The 23,002-nt window shown below is 38.0% G+C and overlaps 1 protein-coding gene across 1 annotated transcript in view; it reads left to right on the top strand.

The window, feature by feature from the left end:
• The first annotated feature begins 3,267 nt into the window (after nucleotides 1–3,267).
• LOC106920230 (heterogeneous nuclear ribonucleoprotein L-like) overlaps nucleotides 3,268–23,002 on the top strand; it is a 29,670-nt gene continuing 9,935 nt past the window's right edge. Inside the window, exons 1-6 of the mRNA XM_014991116.2 lie at nucleotides 3,268–4,491; nucleotides 9,546–9,664; nucleotides 14,498–14,607; nucleotides 16,867–16,994; nucleotides 20,263–20,348; nucleotides 20,780–20,876. Coding sequence (XP_014846602.1) covers nucleotides 4,267–4,491; nucleotides 9,546–9,664; nucleotides 14,498–14,607; nucleotides 16,867–16,994; nucleotides 20,263–20,348; nucleotides 20,780–20,876 — 765 coding nt within the window. The 5' untranslated portion in view covers nucleotides 3,268–4,266. The remainder of the gene's footprint in view (nucleotides 4,492–9,545; nucleotides 9,665–14,497; nucleotides 14,608–16,866; nucleotides 16,995–20,262; nucleotides 20,349–20,779; nucleotides 20,877–23,002) is intronic.

Raw genomic sequence — 23,002 nt, 5'->3', positions numbered from 1 at the left:
TGCACTGATCCACTTTTTTCACTTCCCAAACCGATATCTGTTACTGATCCAGGAAGTGAAAAAAGGGCCGAATCGACTTAAAACATTGTTTTAAACACAGATATAAATATACTGAATTACAAATTTATTTAGATCGCTGCACTTGTAGAGCACACTTGAATACACCACTAGCAATTAGTGGTGAACAACCAATGTCAAATAAATAATAAATAAACTGAAGTTAGGAAACAATATTTACTAAAGTTGTATTAAATATTCTATTCTGATTTTCTAAAAGAAAATATGAATACAGGGTTCTCTTTAACCATAGCTACAATACAATATATATTTTGACCTTATTTGAGAAAATCCACAATATATCCAAATTTGTTCACATAATATTGCTTTTAAAAATAGTTACAGTTAAAATAAGTCATTTAAAGGCCCACAATGAGAAACTACATCAAAACCTTTCTCTCAGGGAAACAAATGCTGCAAAAATTATTCATTTTTGTACTAAAAACATCAAATCTTGACATGCATTTAATGTCTTATGTCTGAAGAGGGCGCCGTTTTGTGGCATATACACACTTACAAATCTACTTGAAAATACACTTTGAAGAGGGAAGGTATCCTGGGAAACGTGTCACTACTACATGTTTGGTAGTGACACTACTAAAACTATTACGTTTGGTAAATAGTCTTTTATTTTATTTATTTAATTATTCATAGAGCATGTGTTTTACCCTCATAAGGCCTGACTGGCTTGGTTAAATTTGATTTCCCTTATATGAAATCATAATTTGAAAAAATGCTGTAATATTTTCTCATGTAATATTTGTTTGATACTAGATTTTTGATGACAGAAAACTCAATGGTCAGTGAAGTAACTTGAAACTGAAAAATGTCATGATAAACGCACCCATCTCCCCCTTGAATTTTTTTTTTTATTGAAAAACATTTCTAGAGAAGTACAAAAGAGTCCTGAAAAAATGTGACATTATTCTCACACACTGTGTGTTGGTCATTGTCATGAAACAGGAACAGAGAGCTTTGAGCTCATGCAGTGGGAGGAAGTGGAACCCTGCATCATGCTCAGCTTTCAGCTATGTTTTGATCAGAAAGATAAATTGCTGCAGAGGGTCAACTGCTGCAGCTGCTGCTGCAGGTTGCAAAATGTCTCCTTGCTCATCTGATCATTACCAAGTTATTTATCCAAATAGTGAGCTAACAATATGTAAAGATTCACCTTCACTGTTTAGGACAAAGCTACAGTTTGGGTTTTAAGATGTACAGTTTGTTTTTGCGGTACGTACTGATGGACTTATGAAGCGTCGGTGTCTTAGTCACCAGATTTATCGTCTTGCAATCGGAAATTTGTAGGCTTGATTCCAGCTTCCTTCTATCACATATCTGATTCTACATCAAAATCCTTGTTTGCAAAGGTACTTGGGCATTAAACTTAATTTTGATATCGATGTTTGGGGTGTTAAAGGGTTTTCCAGCATAAATAGCCTGGTTAAGGTCAGGCGCAGGCATGTAAAATGGATTTGGATCTTTAAATGTAATTAAATCTTGTAACTCATTAATTCAAATTCTTCAAAGAGTTATTGTAGATAGTGACTCAGATTTCCTTTTTGTGCCTATTAATAGGGTTGTTAATAATATCTGGTAAGAATTTTATGTCGGTAATCTCATTAGTAATATTTAAACTTAGACAAATGACAGGTTCAGTATTTTCTCCATTTGTAATAAACTGAATTAAGACCAATATAACAACAAACCACTTCTACTGTTAGAGATGGAAGGGTCTGAAATAATAAAGGATGCTTAGCAGTCTTATCTGAAATACATTGGAGTTATCCTTTAATTTAATAATCATATTTGCTCTATCAATTAAGTCCATAGTTGTTCAGAGACAACATATTTATTTTAAAAAGTGTCTGTAATTTTAAATTTTTAACATAACTTCTCTGAGTTCACATTTAGATTATTTCTCTCCAATGCTGTCAGCTGTGCATGTGTGTGAGAGAGAGATCTGGAAACAGACTGCTTGAACTGAGTGACAGATAAAAAAAAAAGTAATCTGATACTATACTGGAGTCCCAAAGCCTTGGAAATAACTTAGTCTTTCCAGACTGACAACTTTCAGTGTTTCTCATGTGTTCTTGAATTCAATGAGATTAAACGGGCCATTAATAGAGGAGCCATGTTGTAATGACTTCCTGAAGGTGGAAGAGCAGGAGTTTTAAAGAGACACAGACCCAATTTCAAGACATTAAATTACTAAGTCAAATTCTGTTCAGTCATATTTGATATATGTAGCACTTTTTAAAACAGTTTTTTAACATAGTTACTTGATTGTGCTATAAAATAGCACTATGTGACTGGAAAAACATAATACTGTCCCTTTAAGGCATTATGTGTTATTTTCTTAGGTTTTTTTGCCCTTTCTGTGCTCACCTGGTTCCCATGTCACTAATCACCTCCCCAGCAGTTATCAGCTAGTTAGTTTCCTTCATTCAGCATCATATTGTTCTGTTAGCTGCTGGGTGTGTGTGCCTTTCCATCAGCCCCAAAACTACTCATCCATACCAGCGACAGTTTTGAGCAGGCTGTGAAAGTAGAACTACAATAATGACTTGAATCTGTGCGGCAGTGCGACCATGTTAGCCTGACTTGGAGGATGGACAAACTGGGATCTGAGTTGCTACTCTGAGGATTTCCCATTGAAACACATCCTCCCTGAATGGGGTGCTCAGACATGAAACTCTTCCTGAAAAGAATGGGACTTTGTTCCCGTTACGAATCCCTCTGGCAATTCCATAACCTACTTTTCATATTTCATCAAGATATTGTTTTCAGGCCACTGATGAAGGAAGAACTGATTTTTTATTAATAGTGCTGTATACAAATGGATCACCAATGCTCAACATAGAGTAAGCTTTATAATAATATATTTGGTAAATAAAACACATATGCACACACACACAACAGACTCTTGAAATCATTGACTTCTCACCTGGTGATAAAATGTTGTCTATACAACCTTAGATGAAGGAGCAGACAGTGTCTTAAAAGTAATCTCACCCCAGTTACCGGGTTAGGGTTGAACCCAGAAACATTTGGAACAATCACCCATACTGTACAGGCCTGGGTTCAACAGAAAGCCATATAAAATACCTCTGTTGTCTGTCAACTTTATATGCACTTCCTGTATCACTTTAAAATGTTTAGGCAATGCTTGCATCCTGCCCTCAGGTTTCCCAACAGCTTTGAGTTACTTGATTGCTTCACATTGATATCGTTCTCTTTTCACATGCACGTTCATACTTCCTTTGTTTTTTGCTTTGCTGAGACAGACGGCAGATAACCTTTACAGCTGAATCCATAACACCAGAACAATCAAGATTTTCATACAACTTGGACACTTATACTTGTTCTCATGAGTGGGCGACTAGAGGCGGTTTGGGTACAATTTGGAGAATCATATCAACACTTCTAACATTCCACTTGAAAAAGTAAAGTTATTTTACTTTGTTCAAAACCCCCAAAGCAATCTGAGAGATTGAAGAAAAAAAATTATATTTCCCTCAGAGCCCTCAACCTGCCAGAAAGGGACCAGTAATCTGCAAAGAACATTACCTGAATGGCCCTGCCCTCTAAAAAAAAGAAAGAAGAAAAAAAAAGACTTATTTCAAATAAATTGATAAAAGTCCAACATCAGTATTTATTTTATGTATAAAAAAAAAAATCCTCCATTGATCCTAACAGTTTAATACTAATCCACCAGCATTTCTTTACATAAGTTAAAAGATTTAGAGCAACGTAGTTACATGGATCACTTCCTTTTAATGATTCAGTGAACGGTCATGCCTTTGATTTCTTCCTCTTCTATTTCCAGTCCACCTCTGAATCTTTGCCCATTATTCCTGTCTCTGGTCCCCCGCTGCAGGACTCGGAGACGCTGACGCCTTGGCATCGACCAATCACGTGCCGTGTTTCCAGTGCGCTGAAAACGGTCTCCAATAATAAGAGGCGCGGGGGGCGGGATGTGGCGGACCCCTCACACCTCCACACTCCGAAATCTGTGGCGTCGCAGAGCCTCCGTGAATCAGACAGAAGCCTGGACCGGTGACGCAACGCGGGACAGGTACACGGAGACGCGCAGGCAGGGAGGCTGCTCGTAGTGGGGATAGGGACAACTACTGGAATGGACGTGTAGGAGCGACCGACAACAGAGCCTCTCCTCCCCGCTCCCTGACAGCTCTACTGCAAGCCGCGAACATGTCGACGGTGGAAGCAGGCGGTCAGCGCGAGGAAGGGGAGTACGGAAGAGCTGCCAAGCGGCTGAAAATGGAGGAGCCACTGCTGGAGGAGAAGGAGGACAGAGCGGAGGATGAGCTGGAGGAGGGGGAGGACTCGGACAGCGGGTCGCTGCCCGGTAATGGGGAGGCAGAGACGGACAGTCGGGCCCGATGGAGCGGCAGGCAGTTCGGTTCAGGACGAAAGGTAAGGAGAGCAGGGATGCTATTACCTAAGCTGACGGAACCGAGCAGCACCGCAGAGGCTGGCATGCGCGTGCGCGTGGCCTCTGGTTTGCTGCTGTTGTGTGTCTCAGAGACCTCCGCTCAGCAGCATCTCCAAGCTGCCGGTCACTGGTTGCTCCATGGAGGGGGTCTGTCTGACTGCATCATCCCGCAGGTTGATGGAGTCAGCATTCAGGCATCTAGGCTTCGCGTTAGAGCCCAAAAGAGGAGATACCTGGCAGGCAGCCTGGCCTTCACTGGAGAAGGAAGCTGTAGGAAGAAGGAGAGCAACCAAGCTCTGGTCACATCATTAAACACAAAATTATCCCCTATTAATGTATCATGCACACTGTTAGCAGTGAAAAAGAGGAGGCATGTCACTAAAATTAAAATTACATTTTCACACCTTATAAAGTCAAGACAAGTGAAGCAGCAGGAGAGCATAGTGATGCTGGATGTGTCATTAACCACAGGATGACTTAGTCCTCTAACGCCCAGATTGACTCAAGTTTGTTTGTTTTGATGATATGGAACAACTGTGTGTGTCTGAAGAAAAGACAGTAAAGAGATTCAAGAGTCAAAAAGACTACTTTTAAATATATATTGATCTTATCAGAGATTATTGCTCATGAGCATATAACATAACTGTTATGTCATTTGAATGATGTAATGGAATTTAAATTTGCAAAAGTAAATAAATGTTTTAACCACTAAACCTGCAACGGAATGCCCTCGTGCCGTTTTTCCATTGTATTTTCCGGGGGTGAGCAGTTTTTAGTTGAGTCAAATAATCAAAAGGATAAATCAAACATGGACTCATTTACTTCAGGGATAAGGTTTTAAAATCTTCAATGTGAGATTGTACTGTTTTTTTAGTTGAATTAAAAAAATTATTTGTTTATGGTGGCTTTTTCCACAACAATGAAACTGTTATTACTAGATAATAGACTGTTACTTTCTGCTAGCAACAGTAATGTTACTGTTATTACCAGATAATAACTGTACTGTTCAGAAGACAGTATTAGATCATACATAGCTGTAGACCTTTGTTTCTGTTATTTTATTGTAACATTAAATTGATCTATATTTAATTCTCAAACAGATAACAGTATATTTAACTGTAGTTCTTTCAGACTTACTGCTTTCCATACAATCTGACTGTCAGGATTCACCTCCAGTTGCAGTGAATAGTTCCTCCTGAAGGCTTTTCATAATCAGTGATCCAGTTCATCTGGAAAGTATTCACAGCTTCACTTTTTCAACATCTTGTGTTATAGCCATATCAATCTCTTTCCTCGAAATTCTATAAATTCCATTATGCCAATGTGGATAAAGGTTTTTGAGATTTTTGCAAATTTAAAAAAAAATAAGACCAAGAAATCACTTTTACATAACTATTCGCAGCTTTGCCTAGTAGTACTTCATTGATCCACCTTTGACACCAGTTCCAGCCGCCAGTCGTTTTGAACATGATGTGACCAGCTCAGCTCATCCATCTTAAGGCAGCTTGGTCCGTTCTTCTCTGCAGTTTTGCTCCAGCTCCATCAGGTCGGATGGAAACGTCTGTCAGTCATTTTCTGATCTTTCCAGAAATGTTCAGCTGGATTCAAGTATGGCCAGTCTTTGTCTAATCAGATCAGAGATTCTTGTTTCTCCTGGTCTGAGAGTCCTTCAGGTACCTTTTGATAAACTCCAGTCGGGGTGCCATGAGGCTTTTATAAAGGAGTTGCTTTTATTTGACCACTCTTCCATCCAGGTCTGATTAGTGGATTGCTGCAGAGATAGAGATTGTAGGTCTTCAGACAGTTCATTTGATTTCATGCTTGGTATTTGACCTCTGACCTGTACAGTCAACTGTGGGACTTAGAGAGGTGTGTGACTTTCTAAATCAAGTTCAGTCAACTGAGTTTATGGGACATAATTTTTGGTGTTCAATTCTTCTCTAAAGCATTTTTAAAAGGGAGACTTTCTTGTATGTCAGAAATGAGGTTCTTAGTTTTGCTCGAAATGTGTGAGTTCTTTAAAAAATGAGGAAGAAACACTTTTTATACCTTGTAAATCAATCTAATGTTCTGTTAAACCACAGCTGTCTGTTATACTGAAACAGAATAACAGTAAATGTTGACCTCTATATTGATTTTTTTTTATTCAGCATTTGTTAGTCACACCACAGTGACATACCTTTTAGATTAATAAAAGTGGTTAAAATTGAAAAAAAAAATGGAATTCAGAAATATAAAAATGTAAAAAGTGAAATTTGGGAAATAAAATCAATGACAACACAAGCGATTGTTTACTGCAGCTATGTCCAAGAGGAGTAAATGCTGCAAGTCAATGACTCAATGCTCTGCTGGGTTTCCTTAGGCAGAAACTTTTTAACTTTTTATTGCACTGATTGATGACAAGATTCAGTTGGAAGGTGTGAGTGATTGAAACAAAAATACTTTTTTGTAAAGAGACAATGCTTGTGAGTTAGTTCTACAGAAATTGAATAAAACTGAACGTGTTTGGCTTCATTTCTTAATTTGGTTTCAAAATGACTCAACAGAGACACAGAAATAATGGCACTTTTTGATTGGTCTGAAGCATTCGTGACCTGAGGGGATGACCAATTGTCACAGCAGCTGACACATAAGCTGACACTGGATTTTTGATGATACTTCAACATCCTCCATGCTTTTTACCGCATAAATTATTATTAGGCACATCAGGGAACAGAGACTTTAAACTAGTAACACTCTGAGCAAAGGAAGTTCAGCTCATTACTATGTCATCATGTTAACAGCCATGGTTTAGATTTGTTGATCAAGATTATATAGTGATGAGACTAATACACTAACAACTAGGTGACATAATACAGGAAGTCCTCTTCAGTGCCATTTTAAACATATGCAATCTAGTGGTTTTAGCTGTTCTCACTCTGATCTAAGGTCTCAAACGTCAGCCTAACTGATCAGAAGTGAAACCAATGAGGCCTAACAACTTCCAATTCAGCCTTTTTTTCAAAACCCAGTAATGAGTGAATCAGTACCAGGTCTGGGTCTAAGGACCACTTAGAGGATTATCCTCTTAGATTAATAGACTTCACCATGTTGTTGGGGAAGATGTTTTTCCACGTATATATCTTGTCAAGCATTCCGTTCTGGCATAAAAATTGTTATGTTGAGGCATACTCAAAGCTTCTTCCTAGGGATTAAATTCAGGCTTCTTTGACCACCTCCTCATCGCTCCTCTGCCCACAGGTTGCTGCTGAACAGTGGTTGAGTGGGTGGAGGTGAGAAGCAACAGTCTGTGGTCTGCTTTTCCTCATGAAGGACAAGGAGAGGAGCCATGTGCATTTCTCAAGAACTGCAGAGAGGATATTCAGTGTGGTGTGTTCACTTAGAGAGCACTAGATAAACTGTTTGCAGGGTAACAGAGAGAGATTTGGTCGAGTTCTCTAGAGATTTTCATTGATGGCTTTAGATGACGCTCAGCTCTTGGCAGAAGTTGTTTGCTTTAGTCTGATACACCTATAGTTTAAAGTGGGGTTAGGTTCTACAACAACATCCCAAACTTTGAACATTTCCCAGAGTCAATCCATCATCTGGACATAGAGACAGGATGGACCACTTGAAGGCTTACCAAGACATTGACATCCACTTGGACTGACAGTCTGGGTAAGGAGAGCATTAATCAGAGAAGCAACAAAGAAGACCACAGCTACATAGGATAAGATGTCCCCCACTCAGGTGGGTGTTGGTCATCCATCTACTTAAACGAAACAATAGGACTGCATCTTCCACTGCTAAAACTCACGCCTGCACTAAAACTCATAGCTGAACAGATAAGAATTGCCTTGGAGCTCTACCTCTGACAGAGACTTGCATGAACAGTTCATCCTGTTTTGTTGGATAGAGAAACAGAATACAGAATAGTACCTTTGAAGTGTAACTTGGAGAACTTTTAGAGTAGTATGGACATACTGGGTTCGTCCATAAGGCTGACATGGGAGCCTGGGGAAATCCCCACCTCTGCATAAGTCGACTCGCAGCTCTTCCCAAATACCCATGCAGCTGTTCCAGATGTTGAACCTTTCTCTTTGTCCAGTCCCTGGACATTATCTATAATCTGAGCGAGCCTGGTCAGCTCATTGCAAGGTTAGAGTTTTGTTTAAGGATGCATTCATACCAACTATTTTTAGTCCTCTATAATCAAACTATAGTTTGTTTTCCTAGAAAGTCTGGTTAATTTGGGGAGGTATGAATGTGCAGTCGAACTTTTATGCAGACCAAAAAAGTGAATTCTTGTCTGAATAGATTCAGAGATAGGTCTAGAGATCTAGGTCTCGGTTTGGTTGGAGCTCTTTGGTCTTTCATCCCTTTGTCTAGTTTAAAGCTAGGTCTAAGCACATGTTGGGTTTATGCTTCTGTGTTCTGAAAGGTATTGCCCAGGTCTGGATATCATCTGAGGCTCTGACACTCGCCCACGCCACCCCGCCATTTTCTATGCCTCTTTTTCCTCCTCTTATGTCTAACTCAGCGGTGATATCACTGCTTAATTTTTTCTGCTAATATTTCATTTAGTGTTTATTAGTCTTGAAGAATGGCTTAGTCAAAGCATAGACCTAGTTTGTTTGAGAATTTGAGGAAAGACTTGATTATTTACAGACACTTTATCTACTCAGGCTGATCTTGAGCTGTTTTGTACAGCACAGTAGTCAAAAACGTCTGTAGATTTTCAAAGCTGATAGAGCTTTGAAGTTCTCTATAATATTTTACACAAGACCTGCAGTCAACTGTGGTTCAATAAAGTATTAATTAAGGGAGCTCGTAAAAATATATAAATCACATGTTTCAACCTTTTTTTATTAAAGAAAATAACAAACCAGATATTTACAAGAAAGTGAAAATTGAACTTTCACAGCGGGTTTTATTTGTCTTGCTGACCATATTATTTTATGGAAATAAAGTCAGAAAATGTATACTGAAGATATGAAGCTAAAGTACAGCATGATATGAACTAGCTTTACTGTGATTGTGGCTAACTGTGTTGCAGGATAATGGCGAAGACTCCCATCTCATCTCTCCTAGTCCGGTGGTCCATGTCCGGGGTCTCTGTGAGGCCGTGGTGGAAGCAGACCTAATCGACGCCCTGAAGAAATTCGGACCAATATGGTGAGAATGCATCCACTGTTTCTGTGTTTTATATTACGTTGTGGGGACTTTGGGTTAGGGGTTAGGTTTAGGACTAAGGTGTTATGGTTAGGCTGTAGAAATTAATGGAAGTCAGTGGAAAGTCCCCGCAAAGATAGTAAGACAAACATGCGTATGTGTGTGTGCCAGAGACAGAAAAAGCTCATTAATGATTCTGTACATTACAATAGTTATATTTCATGTTGGCTTCACAACTACAAACCTTGTGACAGGTTCAGAAATCTAATCGTTTAGATGTTTTTTTTTGTTTTGTTTTTTTTACATATTTTCATTTATGTCTAATAAGGCATGGGAAATATGTAATAAGAAAAAAGATTACAATATTTTTACTTGTTACCTTGACATTTACAGGTTGTCTCCATGAATAAATAAATCCATTTCTGATATATCACCATGGCAACCTCAGGTGGGCAGCTTCTCAGGACCAACTCAGTGAAGGCTTTGCAACTGAAGTTAATGTGAAAACACTAACCAGTCCGTTCTGTTAGGAAATGGAGAAAAAAAACCCTGAAGACAGCTACAGTCATTAATATCAATACTAATATCTGAGATTTACTCAAATGCTCAGTTTTGTTATGGTCTGTGCCAGCTGGACATCTTGGTCTACTCCAGGTGTTGCATAACTTCACACAGACTGACTCAGCTGCTCCCCCACTTTCAGCTGAATGCAAGAACACCGGACATCTTTAACACTAGCTGGTGCCGGTTTCTCTTTGAGAATTATAATTAACAGCTTTCAAAACAAGGTTTTCCTCACCTGTAATATAATGACCATTATAATTAATGATTCCAGTAGCACTGTCTATTTAATCAGTCTTTAACATCTTATGTGTTAGCACAGGCAGCTGCTATGCAACAGGGATTGCATCGATGCTCGACTTATGCAGCTATTAATAATTAGTATCAATAATTTATTATTAATAGAGTTAAAGGTTCTTTTAATTGAAAGAAGTTGGAGCATCACCTGATAACCAAAAATCATTAGCCAAAGTCATCAGTCTCTCATGAACGAGTGAATTCAAATATTGTGTTGTGGAGCAGCCGAAGTAGAGCCAGTGGATAATGGGGACATTAGTTGGACTTTTCAAAAGGGAAAGCCGAATGACCCATTTACACTGATGGCCTTCTTTCTCTTTACTTTGTCTCCTTTTTATCATTTTGTAGTAAGTTTTATACAATCATGCTCTGTGTGGAAGTGTTTTTATGAACTGTAGGAGTTTTAGTGTTTTTATTTTTTTTTAGTAGTAGTACTTGCTTAAAATTTTTAATTGTGTTAATTGCAGGTTAAAATTAATTTATCGCAATTAATCGCATTTTAATCGAAAACCATACATTGACAAAACAAGCAACATTTTCAATTCAAAAAACACCTTTTGCAGCTAAATTGAATAAATAGACATATGAGCTCAGATATGTATTGTTTTTAATCTGTTTTTCAGCCATCAGATTTGTGCAACATGTTATTCTACCCATTCAGCTTCCCCGGGATCAGTAACTCTTGGTTGTTCATGGAACGTCTTTTGGAATGTGGACAGTGGAGTCTGACATTAGTGTTGAGGACATCTGTTCTGCTGCTACATGTTTAGCATTGAGGTGATATTTTAGGCTTGTTTAGCTTAACAGCTAAGTTAGCACAACTTGAACACAACAATAGGCTTTTCCATTGTCTTATCAGATTGGTTTTTAAAGCAAAAATGAATCCCAGTGGGCTAAGAAAAGCGTTTTTGTCACCAAGTGCTGTTGTTAGCAAATGTCGCTTGTGCATCAGATTTACAGGCGAACCAGAAATGAATAAATACAAAGGTTCTGGACGGACTCTCTCTATATGAAAGAAAAGAAAGCAATTAATTATGTATAAATCTTTTACACATTAAAACATATGTTTTCAAACAACTTCTAGACTAGAGGAGACATGCTACAGCATGAACCTGTCTGTGTGCTCTAACAGCGGTTTGACATTCATGCTAAAATCTGGTTCACATAGCCAAACACTAATTTTAAACATGAAAAAACCACAAAGCACAAGAAGAATGAGAACTATCTGGACCCACCGTGTCTGTTATCCAGAGAGTTTAGAAACATTGCACCATGGAGGATGAGCAAATGGTTTACTGTTTTAAAATATGAGCATTAGGAAAACAAAGATGTTGGTGTCAAAACTAAGATTTCTACACTGATGTTGATTGTAGAGTTGACAGAATAGCTCCATGATATTAGTAAAATATACTGATGGAGTATTATTGCTTACGTCTTGTGCAGCAATAGGCTCTGGTTTGGCTATGAATAACTAAATAATTACACAGGGCAATTATTAACAAAACTAGCTATTTAGGTCAAAATTACCTTGTCGGGGCACCACCTGATTATCAGAAAAATAACAGCCAAATAGTTTAATTTCAGCTATTGTTTCTATATACCTGCTTAGGTGTTAAAATAACAATCGATGAAGTTAAAAGTCCAACACTAGCTCTACACAGAAAATTAATGACAGATAACTTCTCTTTAATATAAGTTTATTATCCAAAATTATTCAGCTTTCCAGTTAAACAGACTCACTAAGCTAATATAACTCAACTAAATTACAAAGTAAAACAGTAAAAATATACAAAAATAAAAAAGCCCTATAAAATGTTGCACACAGTTTAGCATGAACTGTGACTGTTGAGAAACTAGATCTGAGACGATAATAAAGAAAACTAAACCTTGAAGGATTAGGAGTTTTCCCTATGTTTAGTTTATCAACTCTAATTGCTTAAAACAGAATTCCCATCTCCTTAAGGAAAACTATTATAGGTTTTAACAAAGAAACACTTTTAAATTCAATCCAGTTTTTAATGTTTTTAGTTGCTCTGTCTTCTCAAATCCTGTCAAGTTTCTGAATGCTGAAAGCCTGTATCACACAATGGTTTTACATGATTTTATAAAAGCCACTTTTATAAAAACATCCTTCCATGACTGTGATGAGCCTAGCAGATCATGTGTTTCTCAGCTATCTAGTTGTGAAACCTTGCTCTGGATTGAACTGATCTTCACTCCGCATCACTTCCATGTTGTGTGTTCATGTTGTTGTTGGATTGCCCTCAGTCAGAAAACTTTTTAACCAACATGAATGATAACCAGAACTTGACTGTTCAAGTTCAGTGTGGAGTTGCTTTGTTTGATAACTGGGATCAAATTGCTTTGACTTGGAAATTGTGCTTGACTTGGAATTTGCCTATATGATTGGTTTAAATTGACTATTATTCTTCTATAAGTATAGCTAAAATAATCTGTAAATATTATGAAAAAAATGCAATATTTTTTGCTACTCAAGAGAAAGTGAAACTCATATTAAAGAGAGATGCATAAAAGGAAATATTTCAAAATTTTAGTTCTGGTGTCTTCATGGTTATGGCTTAAAGATAAGAAAAACTCTAATTTCAGTGTTTATAGGCATGTCATGGTAGCAAGTTTTGCTGTCTCAGAAGTTGTTGCAGTAATGTTTTGAGAACATTTTCAATTGATATAATGGTAATGGCATGATCATGCAAGAACTGATTTTTAAAGATAAATAAACATTAAATTCTATTGAACATTTATCATTCTCCAAAATAAATAAAAAAATACAAATTGTCTGCCAAACAAAGGACTACTTGAGACTAAAGCACCAAACTGAAGACTTTTGTCATCCAGTTTTTGGTAGAAAGAGGGAGAGAAAAGAGAAAACTGATAAATCATGTAAATGGGAATTATTGAGCTCATTTAAATTCATTATGCGATTAATTGATTTGTTGCTTATTGTGACAAAAAGTGTGCACATTTCTGCTGTTGACTATGTTTTCTGAAAGATTCTGCTGACATTGATATCAGTCTCATCTTAACCACATCAATAGATTTAAATTAATGGTGAAATACAGAAAACTCTTAGTGCAATACAAAGCACACAGTCAAAGAGAGAACCACTTTCACATTTCATTTCCACATTTAAAACTTCTATTCTTAATTCTAAATAATACAGATGTTCAAATGTATAGTATGGACATGACTTGACATAGAAAAATAGAAAAATGACTTTCGAATATCTCTGTTGAAAGCCATTTTGACAGAGATTAAAATGTCGAAATGTTTAAAATGTTCATATTGTGACAACCCTACTGTTGTTTTTTTATGTTGTTCCTTTCCACTGATTGATGTCTTTGACCAATGAGATTATTCTGAGTCTTTTGTAAGTTCTTCTCACTTACTGATTGGCTATAGCTAAAGGATTCAAATGCCAGGAAATCCCTACTGGTTTAGCTAAACTTTATTTAGTAATGTAACTTATTGTAGCTTGAAAGAGCTAAAAGATTATACAAATTATTTTTGGAGAATCTCAAACATGCTTGAATTAGACTTTTGGAAAGAAGTGAGAACACAGACCCAAAAGCAGATGTCTCATAGTGTTGATTTAACTATAACAAATTATTGACACCATGAGTGTCTAACTTTGTTGCAGATCAAAGTTAGACAATTAAGTACATTAATAATCAAGTAGATAAACACAAAAGCAGTGCTCTAACCATTGAGGAACATGGCATGTTGAACAGAACACATACTGAGGGACCAGTTCCTTTTTGTTGGCAGCTGTTGCACAATCAAATGTTTTGGTCACTAATGCAACATCAGCAACATCATTTGTTCTGAGATGTTTGCATAAAGTGCTGTTGACTTTTTCCTGCAGAAATCCAGAAAAATGTCATGAAATTGAAAAGATCTGAGAGCGAAGTGTGTGTTTGTCATTTCTTATCCTTATATTTCTGCCTCTTTTCTCTCCAGCTATGTGATGATGATGCCCTTCAAGCGTCAGGCCTTAGTGGAGTTCTCTGCAGTGGAGAGTGCTGATCGCTGTGTGTCCTGCGGAGCCAAGGAGCCGGTGTACATCGCAGGTACTTTCATTCCTCTGCTGGGATATTTTTGGAGATTTCTGGCTTGTATGAAGCACATAGTTGTCCTTAAATCTTTTGCAAATCTTTATTTTGAGTTGTAAAAGGGAGATTTAAGACCAACACTAAATGGTTCACATATTTGTGTAGAGAAATGGTCTAATCCAGATAGAAATCTGAATTATGTTTAGTACATGTCCAGGATCACAAGTCAGCTTTTACCATTGTTAGTCTTCAACTTTAGGCATTTGTGCATTTTCTTAGATTAAGTTCTGTCAGAGGAGTCGTCAATGTGATTACTGCTGGATGATGGTGATGATTGAGGTTTGCAATTGGAAGGTTGTAGATTTGATTCCTCCTGCTACATGTCAATGTGCCTCTGGGCATGGAACTTAGCCTCAAGTTGCCTACCGATCTGCGTATTGGTGTATAGATGTGTGCGTTAGTAAAAATGGGGGAATGAGTCTTAGTGTAAAGCAGTGGTCCCCAACCCCCGGTCCGTGGACCGGTACCGGTCCGTGGACCAATTGGTACCGGGCCACGCAAGAAATAATTAAATATTTCCGTTTTATGTATTATTTGAGTCTTGAGGATCTTTTATTTTGAAAATCCTTTAACCGGATTCTCTCAGTTACTTGCGCGCCAACACTGAGCCCACAGGCAGCAAAATGAGTAAGAAACGGATCAGATGTCTTTGGAAAGTTTCTTTGCAAAGGGGAAAAGGCCCAGAGAAGAGACAGGAGGATGGATTTATCCCGGACCAGTAGGTGAGTCAAACATTACAAGCCGCTCTGTGTAACATGCGTCGATCACCGCGGTAAAGCTAGCCGGCTCTGACTCCGGCGACCGGCTGCTAATGAGGGAATGAAGCTTCAAACTGCTTCGCCACTGGAGACCAAGCAGGCTGTGGATATAAGCAACACTTCAGGTGTCATTGTCTCCCATCACTCCCAGATGGGACCGTCTCGTTGCAGAGAAACAAGCTCAAGGCTCCTGTTAGTCATTATCGTGAGTTAAAATTTTCACGAAAGTAAAATGCTCGTTTTTGTGGCGCATCTGTATCTTATTTTGAAGGGATATGTAAACGTTACCATAGCGACCAGAGTCAGAGAGCGTTTGGGCAGTGGTCGAGAGGAGATGAGTAGAGCTTGTGAGTCTTAAGTCTGGTTTAGACGGCAAGATTTAAGGATTGTCGGACGATTTTCCAAACCTCTGTGATCACAGAGCTGATAAAAGAACAACAGGTTCGATCAGTTCGTGTCTCCAGCCACAGGGCAGGAGCAACACAAACCGATTCCAGTCACAAACATCGCCATTCCAGAAGAAAATCCACAAAACCCTAGCGGGAATTTAGAATAACCAAACACGGATGACGATGTAGAAGCAATAGTGGCAGTTTGTGGAGTCATTTTAAGAGATAAAAGACGTAACAAAAAGAAAAGGCGGGAAAAGAAAAGACAGCGGGAGCAGCCGCTCTATTTGCTGCACTATGATTTGGAGGTGAATGTTTTTTCATAATTAACATTTTTAACTGAATAAACATGAACATATATAATAACGACCTTTACATATAATAAGAAACATTTCCACATATCATCTCCGATATCCACCAGACTCACAGTTGCGTGATATGTCAGCTGTTTGGGATTCCCCTCTGTTCTTACGTCACCGCGCTTTCTGATTGGCTACCTGTCACATTCAGCAGGTTGTATTCTCGTTCCCAGTCAGGGTAAACCCCACAGGCTGTGATAAAAAGGCCAAGACAACCCAAATTGGGTATATTCAGGATTTAGCGGGAACACCAACATGCAGAAGCCTTATCTGACAATTCACTCCCTCTGCACCCCCCCGCCCCCCACTCCCGGGCCGCAGCACAATTTTCCAAGTTTTGACCGATCCGTGGTAATAAAAAGGTTGGGGACCACTGGTGTAAAGCACTTTGAGTGGTTTGTATGATTGGAAAGATGCTATGTAAATTCAATCAATCAATCAATCAATCAATCAATCAATCAATCAATCAATCAATCAATCAATCAATCAATCAATTTTATTTGTATTGCACAGTTCAGCAACACAGCAGTTCAAAGTGCTTTACATCATAAAATGCAAAATTACAGACACGACACAGTAAATCAGTAAACATTGCATTTTTTACTGGTAAATTGAGTTCATATACCATTCACATGTCTAATTACCAACCAGTTTAAAGATATTGGACTTGGGTCCAATTGTTCTGATGTGTTTGACTGATGTGTTAACTAGGACAACAGGCTTACTTTAACTACTCCACATCGAAGAGAATCACCAGACCAACAAATGCTGACAACCCAAACAGCGGCAACAAGGTGCTGCTGCTGTCCATCCAGAACCCGCTCTACCCCATCACTACGGTAAACACACACACCTTCATTTTAAACATACACAGTCATGTCTGACTGTTGCTGGTATGTAACTGAGCCTTTGGGAACCCTATAGAGGCAAACATCCAGGTTTAGCCGTTGGCTAAGGGTTGGGTGGTCTAAATATCTTCCTGAATGATGCCTTTCTCTTCCCACAATTTGTATTTTTTTCTGTGTCTCAGAGTTCTTCATGTCTGATCCAGTTAAAAAAATTGGATCTTCAGACGTTAGACTGTACATGCAGGAAATAAAGGGACATTATACTGTTTATTGGGTCTCCTAGTTTAGTTCTTACTTTTCCTCCTTAAAACACAGGTTTTTCTTACATGAAACAGATTTGTACACTGCACCTTTTAAAACTCACACTGAACAGGCTGTGTGCCTTTAAATGACGTAAACAAGCGCTATAAAGGTTTGTACACAAACCTTTATATTTTTATGGACATATTTTTATGTTGTACATGTGGCAGTAGTATGAACTTTTACAATCTAACATCTTCTACCACATGCAATACCACAGCTTCTTACACTTTGGTATTTATGAAATAATCTATCTTAATACCTACTAGAGAAGCTACAGTGTACAGAGTGTGTAAACAGACGTTAAACTTACTCTAACTTGTTAATTTCTGGTTCGGTTTGAGACCAGCTTGGAGAGTCTGAATTATGGTATGTTCCTCACTGATCAGAGAGTGAATATGAGTAGGACTGTGAGTGTGCAGGAGCTGTGGTCAGTGCTACATGATGATGTTTGCAGCGACACTCATCAATGGAGACCCTCAAGGTTTGGATGGACTCAAATAAACTCATATTTTAATTTTGTCTTTTAGAATTGCTGGCCCAAACATAATGAAAACAATTCACTTTAGCTGATTAGTTTGCAGTGTGTACAAATCTCTCTATATTGTGCCATTTTATTCTTAATTTTTAAACATGCAACCTTTTGGATTTAGGTTATACAGTCAAAAGATGAAAAGTATCCATACATGAACTTTATTGAAAGGAAAAACTCAAAAAAAAAAATACACAGAACACCAAACAAATATTACTGTATATAGTTCTGGTGTTTCATACCAGAACAGTGCAAAACTTTAACTCTTATAGAATGTTGGCCATAGCGGCAGCATTTCTCTTTTCTTCTTTGCTGACCGTTCTTCAGAGACATGCTGCTAGCAGCGCTGCAAAATCACATTCCGTTTCAAAAGTTGAGTAGCTCCACTGCAGTGGTTGAGATGTTCTTTGGAGTTTGCAGTTTATCAAGGAATCTAGTCTGCTGTCAATCAAATTGCTTACACTCAATTGTGGCAATATTTGAAGAGAGTACAATAACTGGGCAAGAACCATTCAGGGTCTGACCCGGGAAGACCAGGGCAGAACCAGTTAAACCAAGCCTGTGGAAAAGCAGCTTCAGATATTCTTTTATTTTAACTCTACAGTAGTGTTTGAAGCTTTTATAAGTTTGTAACATTAGGGAAGTATCACCCAATAGACATTGTTTTCTGTCTTGTGCCACAGTCAGATACTCTGCTACTCTGACCAGCGACCATATAGTTGTGTGACAGATGATTTGTGTTTGCATGTGAAGCCGTGCAGCGTTTGCAGTCTTGAGGACAGGAGCGGTATGGAGACAGCAGTAGATGATAACAGGACTTTAAAGGCGTGCAGACATAAAGAAGATCTATCTTCACATTGGTTGACATTACATTGCATTACACCCAGTGGAAACCACCCACTCTGATCACATCTGGTTGGTTGTTGTTTCTTCCCACAGTGTTTAGAAGAGCCTAACTTGAAGGTAATAGCGGTTGTGTGTAGGACTTCCTGAGGCTTGTACAGGAAGAGCAGAACCGGTTTAGATTACTTTTAATAGCTGTTCAACACTTGCATGTTACTATATGAAACAGACAAACATAATAAAACAAACTTTGCACTTTTTGTTTGTCAGACATAAGATCTGCTGATTGAGAACCATCTACAGGGTTTCATCTGCATCCTGGGAGATCATAATATGTGTTGGACCAAGTCAGGCATGATGTGTTATCTGTTAAAGAAACATTAGAGGAAAGGAAAGCATTGTGGTTACAGAAAAGGTAGAGATCCTCTTCACACCCGGGGTGGTGAGAGAGCTCACAACTGTTTGTTGAACTGACTGGTTAGAGGAGATGAACAATAGTTCAGTCTGAGAAAGGAGCTGGTCCTACGACCCTTTGATGAGTCATATGGACAAGCTCAGACCTGTCTCCACTTCACCTTTAATAGTAAAGACACACATGTTAAGATTGTGTGTGTGTTTCAGTTGTTAATACATTTTTAAGCTCACTATATAGATGAAAGATGAAACAGACAGTTAATATTGTCACTGCTTTTGCATCAATGTTATTTTAAAAACAAATTCATAAACAGCTTCAAGACATTAGCAATGACATTAGAAATGATTACATTGACATTTTTCAACTACCATCATTCTACAGTGAGATGGCTCAGTCAAAAGTGGAAAACCTTATTTTTAAGCTCTAGTGGCCTTTATTGTACTGACATGGACAAGAAATAGGGAGGAGAGAGAAAGGTAAGACATGGAACAAATGATGGAAATATCAATATTTCCATTAACAAGACTTCTAGACCAATTTTCTGGGAACAGATGAGACCACGGTAGAGATGTAGGACCATAAACCAAATACAGCATATACGAGTGTAAACATCACATACTGAGTGTTCTGCATGGTAGTAGAGGGCTAACGGATTGGACTTGTTTTCCAGCCTCAGAACTCGGCACAGCGATATGAGTCCATCTGTCTGTCAGCTGAGGCTCCAGACATAGCAGCACATCTACAACAGAACAACTAGGCCAATGGCCTGGTAAAAGTCCAGACCTTAATTCCATTTAAATTCTGTGGTGGGACTTTAAGACACATACCTGCAAACTTCAACAAACTAAAGTTGTATTATTAAGAAGAACGGGAATCTATTGTTTATATTTTGGAATCTAAAGCAGACCAATTTCATAATTTCCGCCCAAAATTATTCATACCCTGGCAGATTAAGATCTAAATTATTTTATGTTAAATTAGATGTGTATTCATGACAAGAAATGAAACAAACGTCTCTAAAAATGTAATAATCAAACAACTTATAAATGTTGATAAAAGTTTTTACTTATGTTTTAACAAAAAAATTATGTTGAGTGATGATTATATATGCTCTTCTTAAACTAATGTATGTGGAGCTGAAGGAGGAATTTCTTTGTGTTTTTGTCCAGGACGTTCTCTACACTGTGTGTAACCCCATAGGCAGCGTGCTAAGGATCGTCATCTTTAAGAGAAATGGAATCCAGGCTATGGTGGAGTATCCTTTTCCTCAGGAGTCACTGCGTCTCCATGCCTTGGTCATCTCAGTGGGCGGGGTCATGGAATGTCTTCTGCTCATCCAGAAATATGGTGGAAATGTTTTTTTTCTCCCATGTTGCCATCTCTGTTTCTTTCTATTTCTGGTGGTTTAGCTCAAACCACACCCATCTGAGTCACAGCTCCTCCACCTTTTGTCTGACGTTTCAAACGCACCCTTTTAGAAACGGCACTGGCTCTCACCTGCTCTTACACATAATCCGTTTAAAACCACACAGAGATCTGCTAGCTGCTGCTCTGTTGCATGGGGATATCTGTTCCCGATTCTAGGAGCTGCGCTTAAACACGAGGCTCTAACAGATGAATTGTGATGTGCATGCTCTGGATTGGGCAGCGTTGTCATGTTTGTGTTCCTTAATGTGACTCTTCCAGGTTTGAGTCAGTTCAGTGTGCCCAGAAGGCCAAAGCAGCACTAAATGGAGCTGACATTTATGCTGGCTGCTGTACACTCAAGATTGAATATGCAAGGGTAAGAAACAGAAAACACATCAGCAGCTTTTGCTGAGCAAGCTGATATCAGTTTACCGGCTGCTACCAGCTCAGTCTGACCTGCTGATTACAATTCTGATCGACTCGGTCAATTGGCATTCTTCAATAGTATAAAATTTAGACTACGAAGATCTGCTGTAGGTTCTCCAGTGGAGGTTTGAAGAATATAATTATAATATTATCTCTATTTATGCATCAAAGCATTTGGTTCTAAAATTATTTTTATTGTTTCATTAACCTCACCAAAGGACATCAAATGCATCCAGTGCAAAAACACAAAATCTTTGGTCTAGTTTCTAGTGCAAATACCTTAGTACACTTGAAATGACACAAAATTTACTTACAAGTAACTTTTCAGCAAGAGTTAGAAGCTTGTTTAGAATCAATAATTCCTTTATATGGATGAAAAGCCCACGTTCCACTGACAGATTATTTCACTTACAAAAAGACACTTTTCTCATGTTATAAGTGAAATAATCTGCTAATGGAATCACCTTTCACAGATAAAACCATAAAGTGCTTCACAAACCACAGATGAAGTACACATAATATCAAATTAAATTAAAAGCTTGTTTGTAGCTACAGTTTAAAATAATCAATGGAATTTACACAATGTAAAAACAACTGGAGAGAATTCCATAATCGGGGAGTGTCTTTGAATATCTTCACTGTTTGTAGAGGTGAGTTTGGTCTGGAAGAACTTGACAGACCTGACCTCAACCTGAGAGAACACCTTTGGAATAAAATACAGCGAAGACTGAGAGGCAGTCCATATCAGACATCACTGTCTCATCTCATTAATAGACTTCTGGAAAAATGATCACAAATTCCCATAAACACATCTACATTGCTAACATTAATACATTAAATAGTTTCAGAAATTTGATTTCCTACTTTAAGTCTGGTGTCACTAATACTGCTCGGAAATATTAGACAAAAATATGTATGATAAAGCTTCAGTAATTTACACTAAAATAAGTTTTAGAAGACAAAATTTAAAAATAATACATCTAAATTCTTAATGAACTTGTTTATGAAGTCAAATATACAAAGTAGAAGAAAGCCTTCCATCTTTGATTTTTGAGGACTATTAATAATGTGTTAACGTATCATCTATCAAAAGAATTTATATTTATCTGATGCAAACCAAAACATTTAATCACACAGGTAAAAAAACTAATAATCAGGATTTAGGATTGTTGAAGCACCCGCTGGCGTTTGTACTCACCAACATGATGAGCTATTAAGAGATTATAATAATCACACTGACTCATACAGTAATAGTCCTATGATCAATTATATACAGAGCATGACTGCAGTAAGTTGAAGTTAAACCTGAGCATGCACTGACACCTTTACTGATGCACATTCACCTTATGGATAGTATCAGCATACCGGTTCAGGTTTCTATGTGTTCCACACAGATTTTTTGGTCTTTAATGGCACTTTTATATTAGAAGCAATACTACATGAGTCGTATCATGACTCATCACTAATGGCTCCACTTAATGTTATGCTGTTAACTGTAGTTCTTACATTTTTCTCTGCTGGATAAATAATTTTCCAGATTTTCCAGATAATGATAAGGAGGATTGTCTCCTCTCCGTCCTGGGTACTTCCTGGGGAACTCCGGTGTGCCTGAAAACATTCATATCTATTAAGACTGTTTCCAGGGTATTAATAAGCATCAGATGTAATCTAAACCTAAATGGGAATTATTACAATGAAAGCTAAAGCTGTAATATTTACACCGCACTGCCAAAGCTGCAGCATTGGCTGCACAATACTGTTTTAGGTGCTGAATGAGATGAAAAACTATTACTGTGCCTGTATGTAGAACAATGACTTCATACCTACACACGCCCTGACTCGTCCTTCTCATTCCTCCTTTTGTTTCACTGCTGTGGGTGGCACAGCCGGAGCCTCAAAGTGTCTCTAGAGCCCCTCTTCTACCTGTTGTCACTGTACCCTAACACTCCAGGCTTGGATTTCAGAAGTTAATTACATGTTTTTCCTCTATGGGAGCCTGAAGGCCTGAAGTTAATGCTTCCATATGTATGTATGTATATATATATATATATATAGATATAGATAGATAGATAGATA

This window comes from Poecilia mexicana, unplaced genomic scaffold, assembly GCF_051168715.1.
Source record: "Poecilia mexicana isolate PSO_F unplaced genomic scaffold, ASM5116871v1 scaffold_15, whole genome shotgun sequence".
Classification (NCBI taxonomy): domain Eukaryota; kingdom Metazoa; phylum Chordata; class Actinopteri; order Cyprinodontiformes; family Poeciliidae; genus Poecilia; species Poecilia mexicana.
Note: the sequence above shows the minus strand (reverse complement) of the source record. Positions and strands in the feature narration are given on the sequence as shown.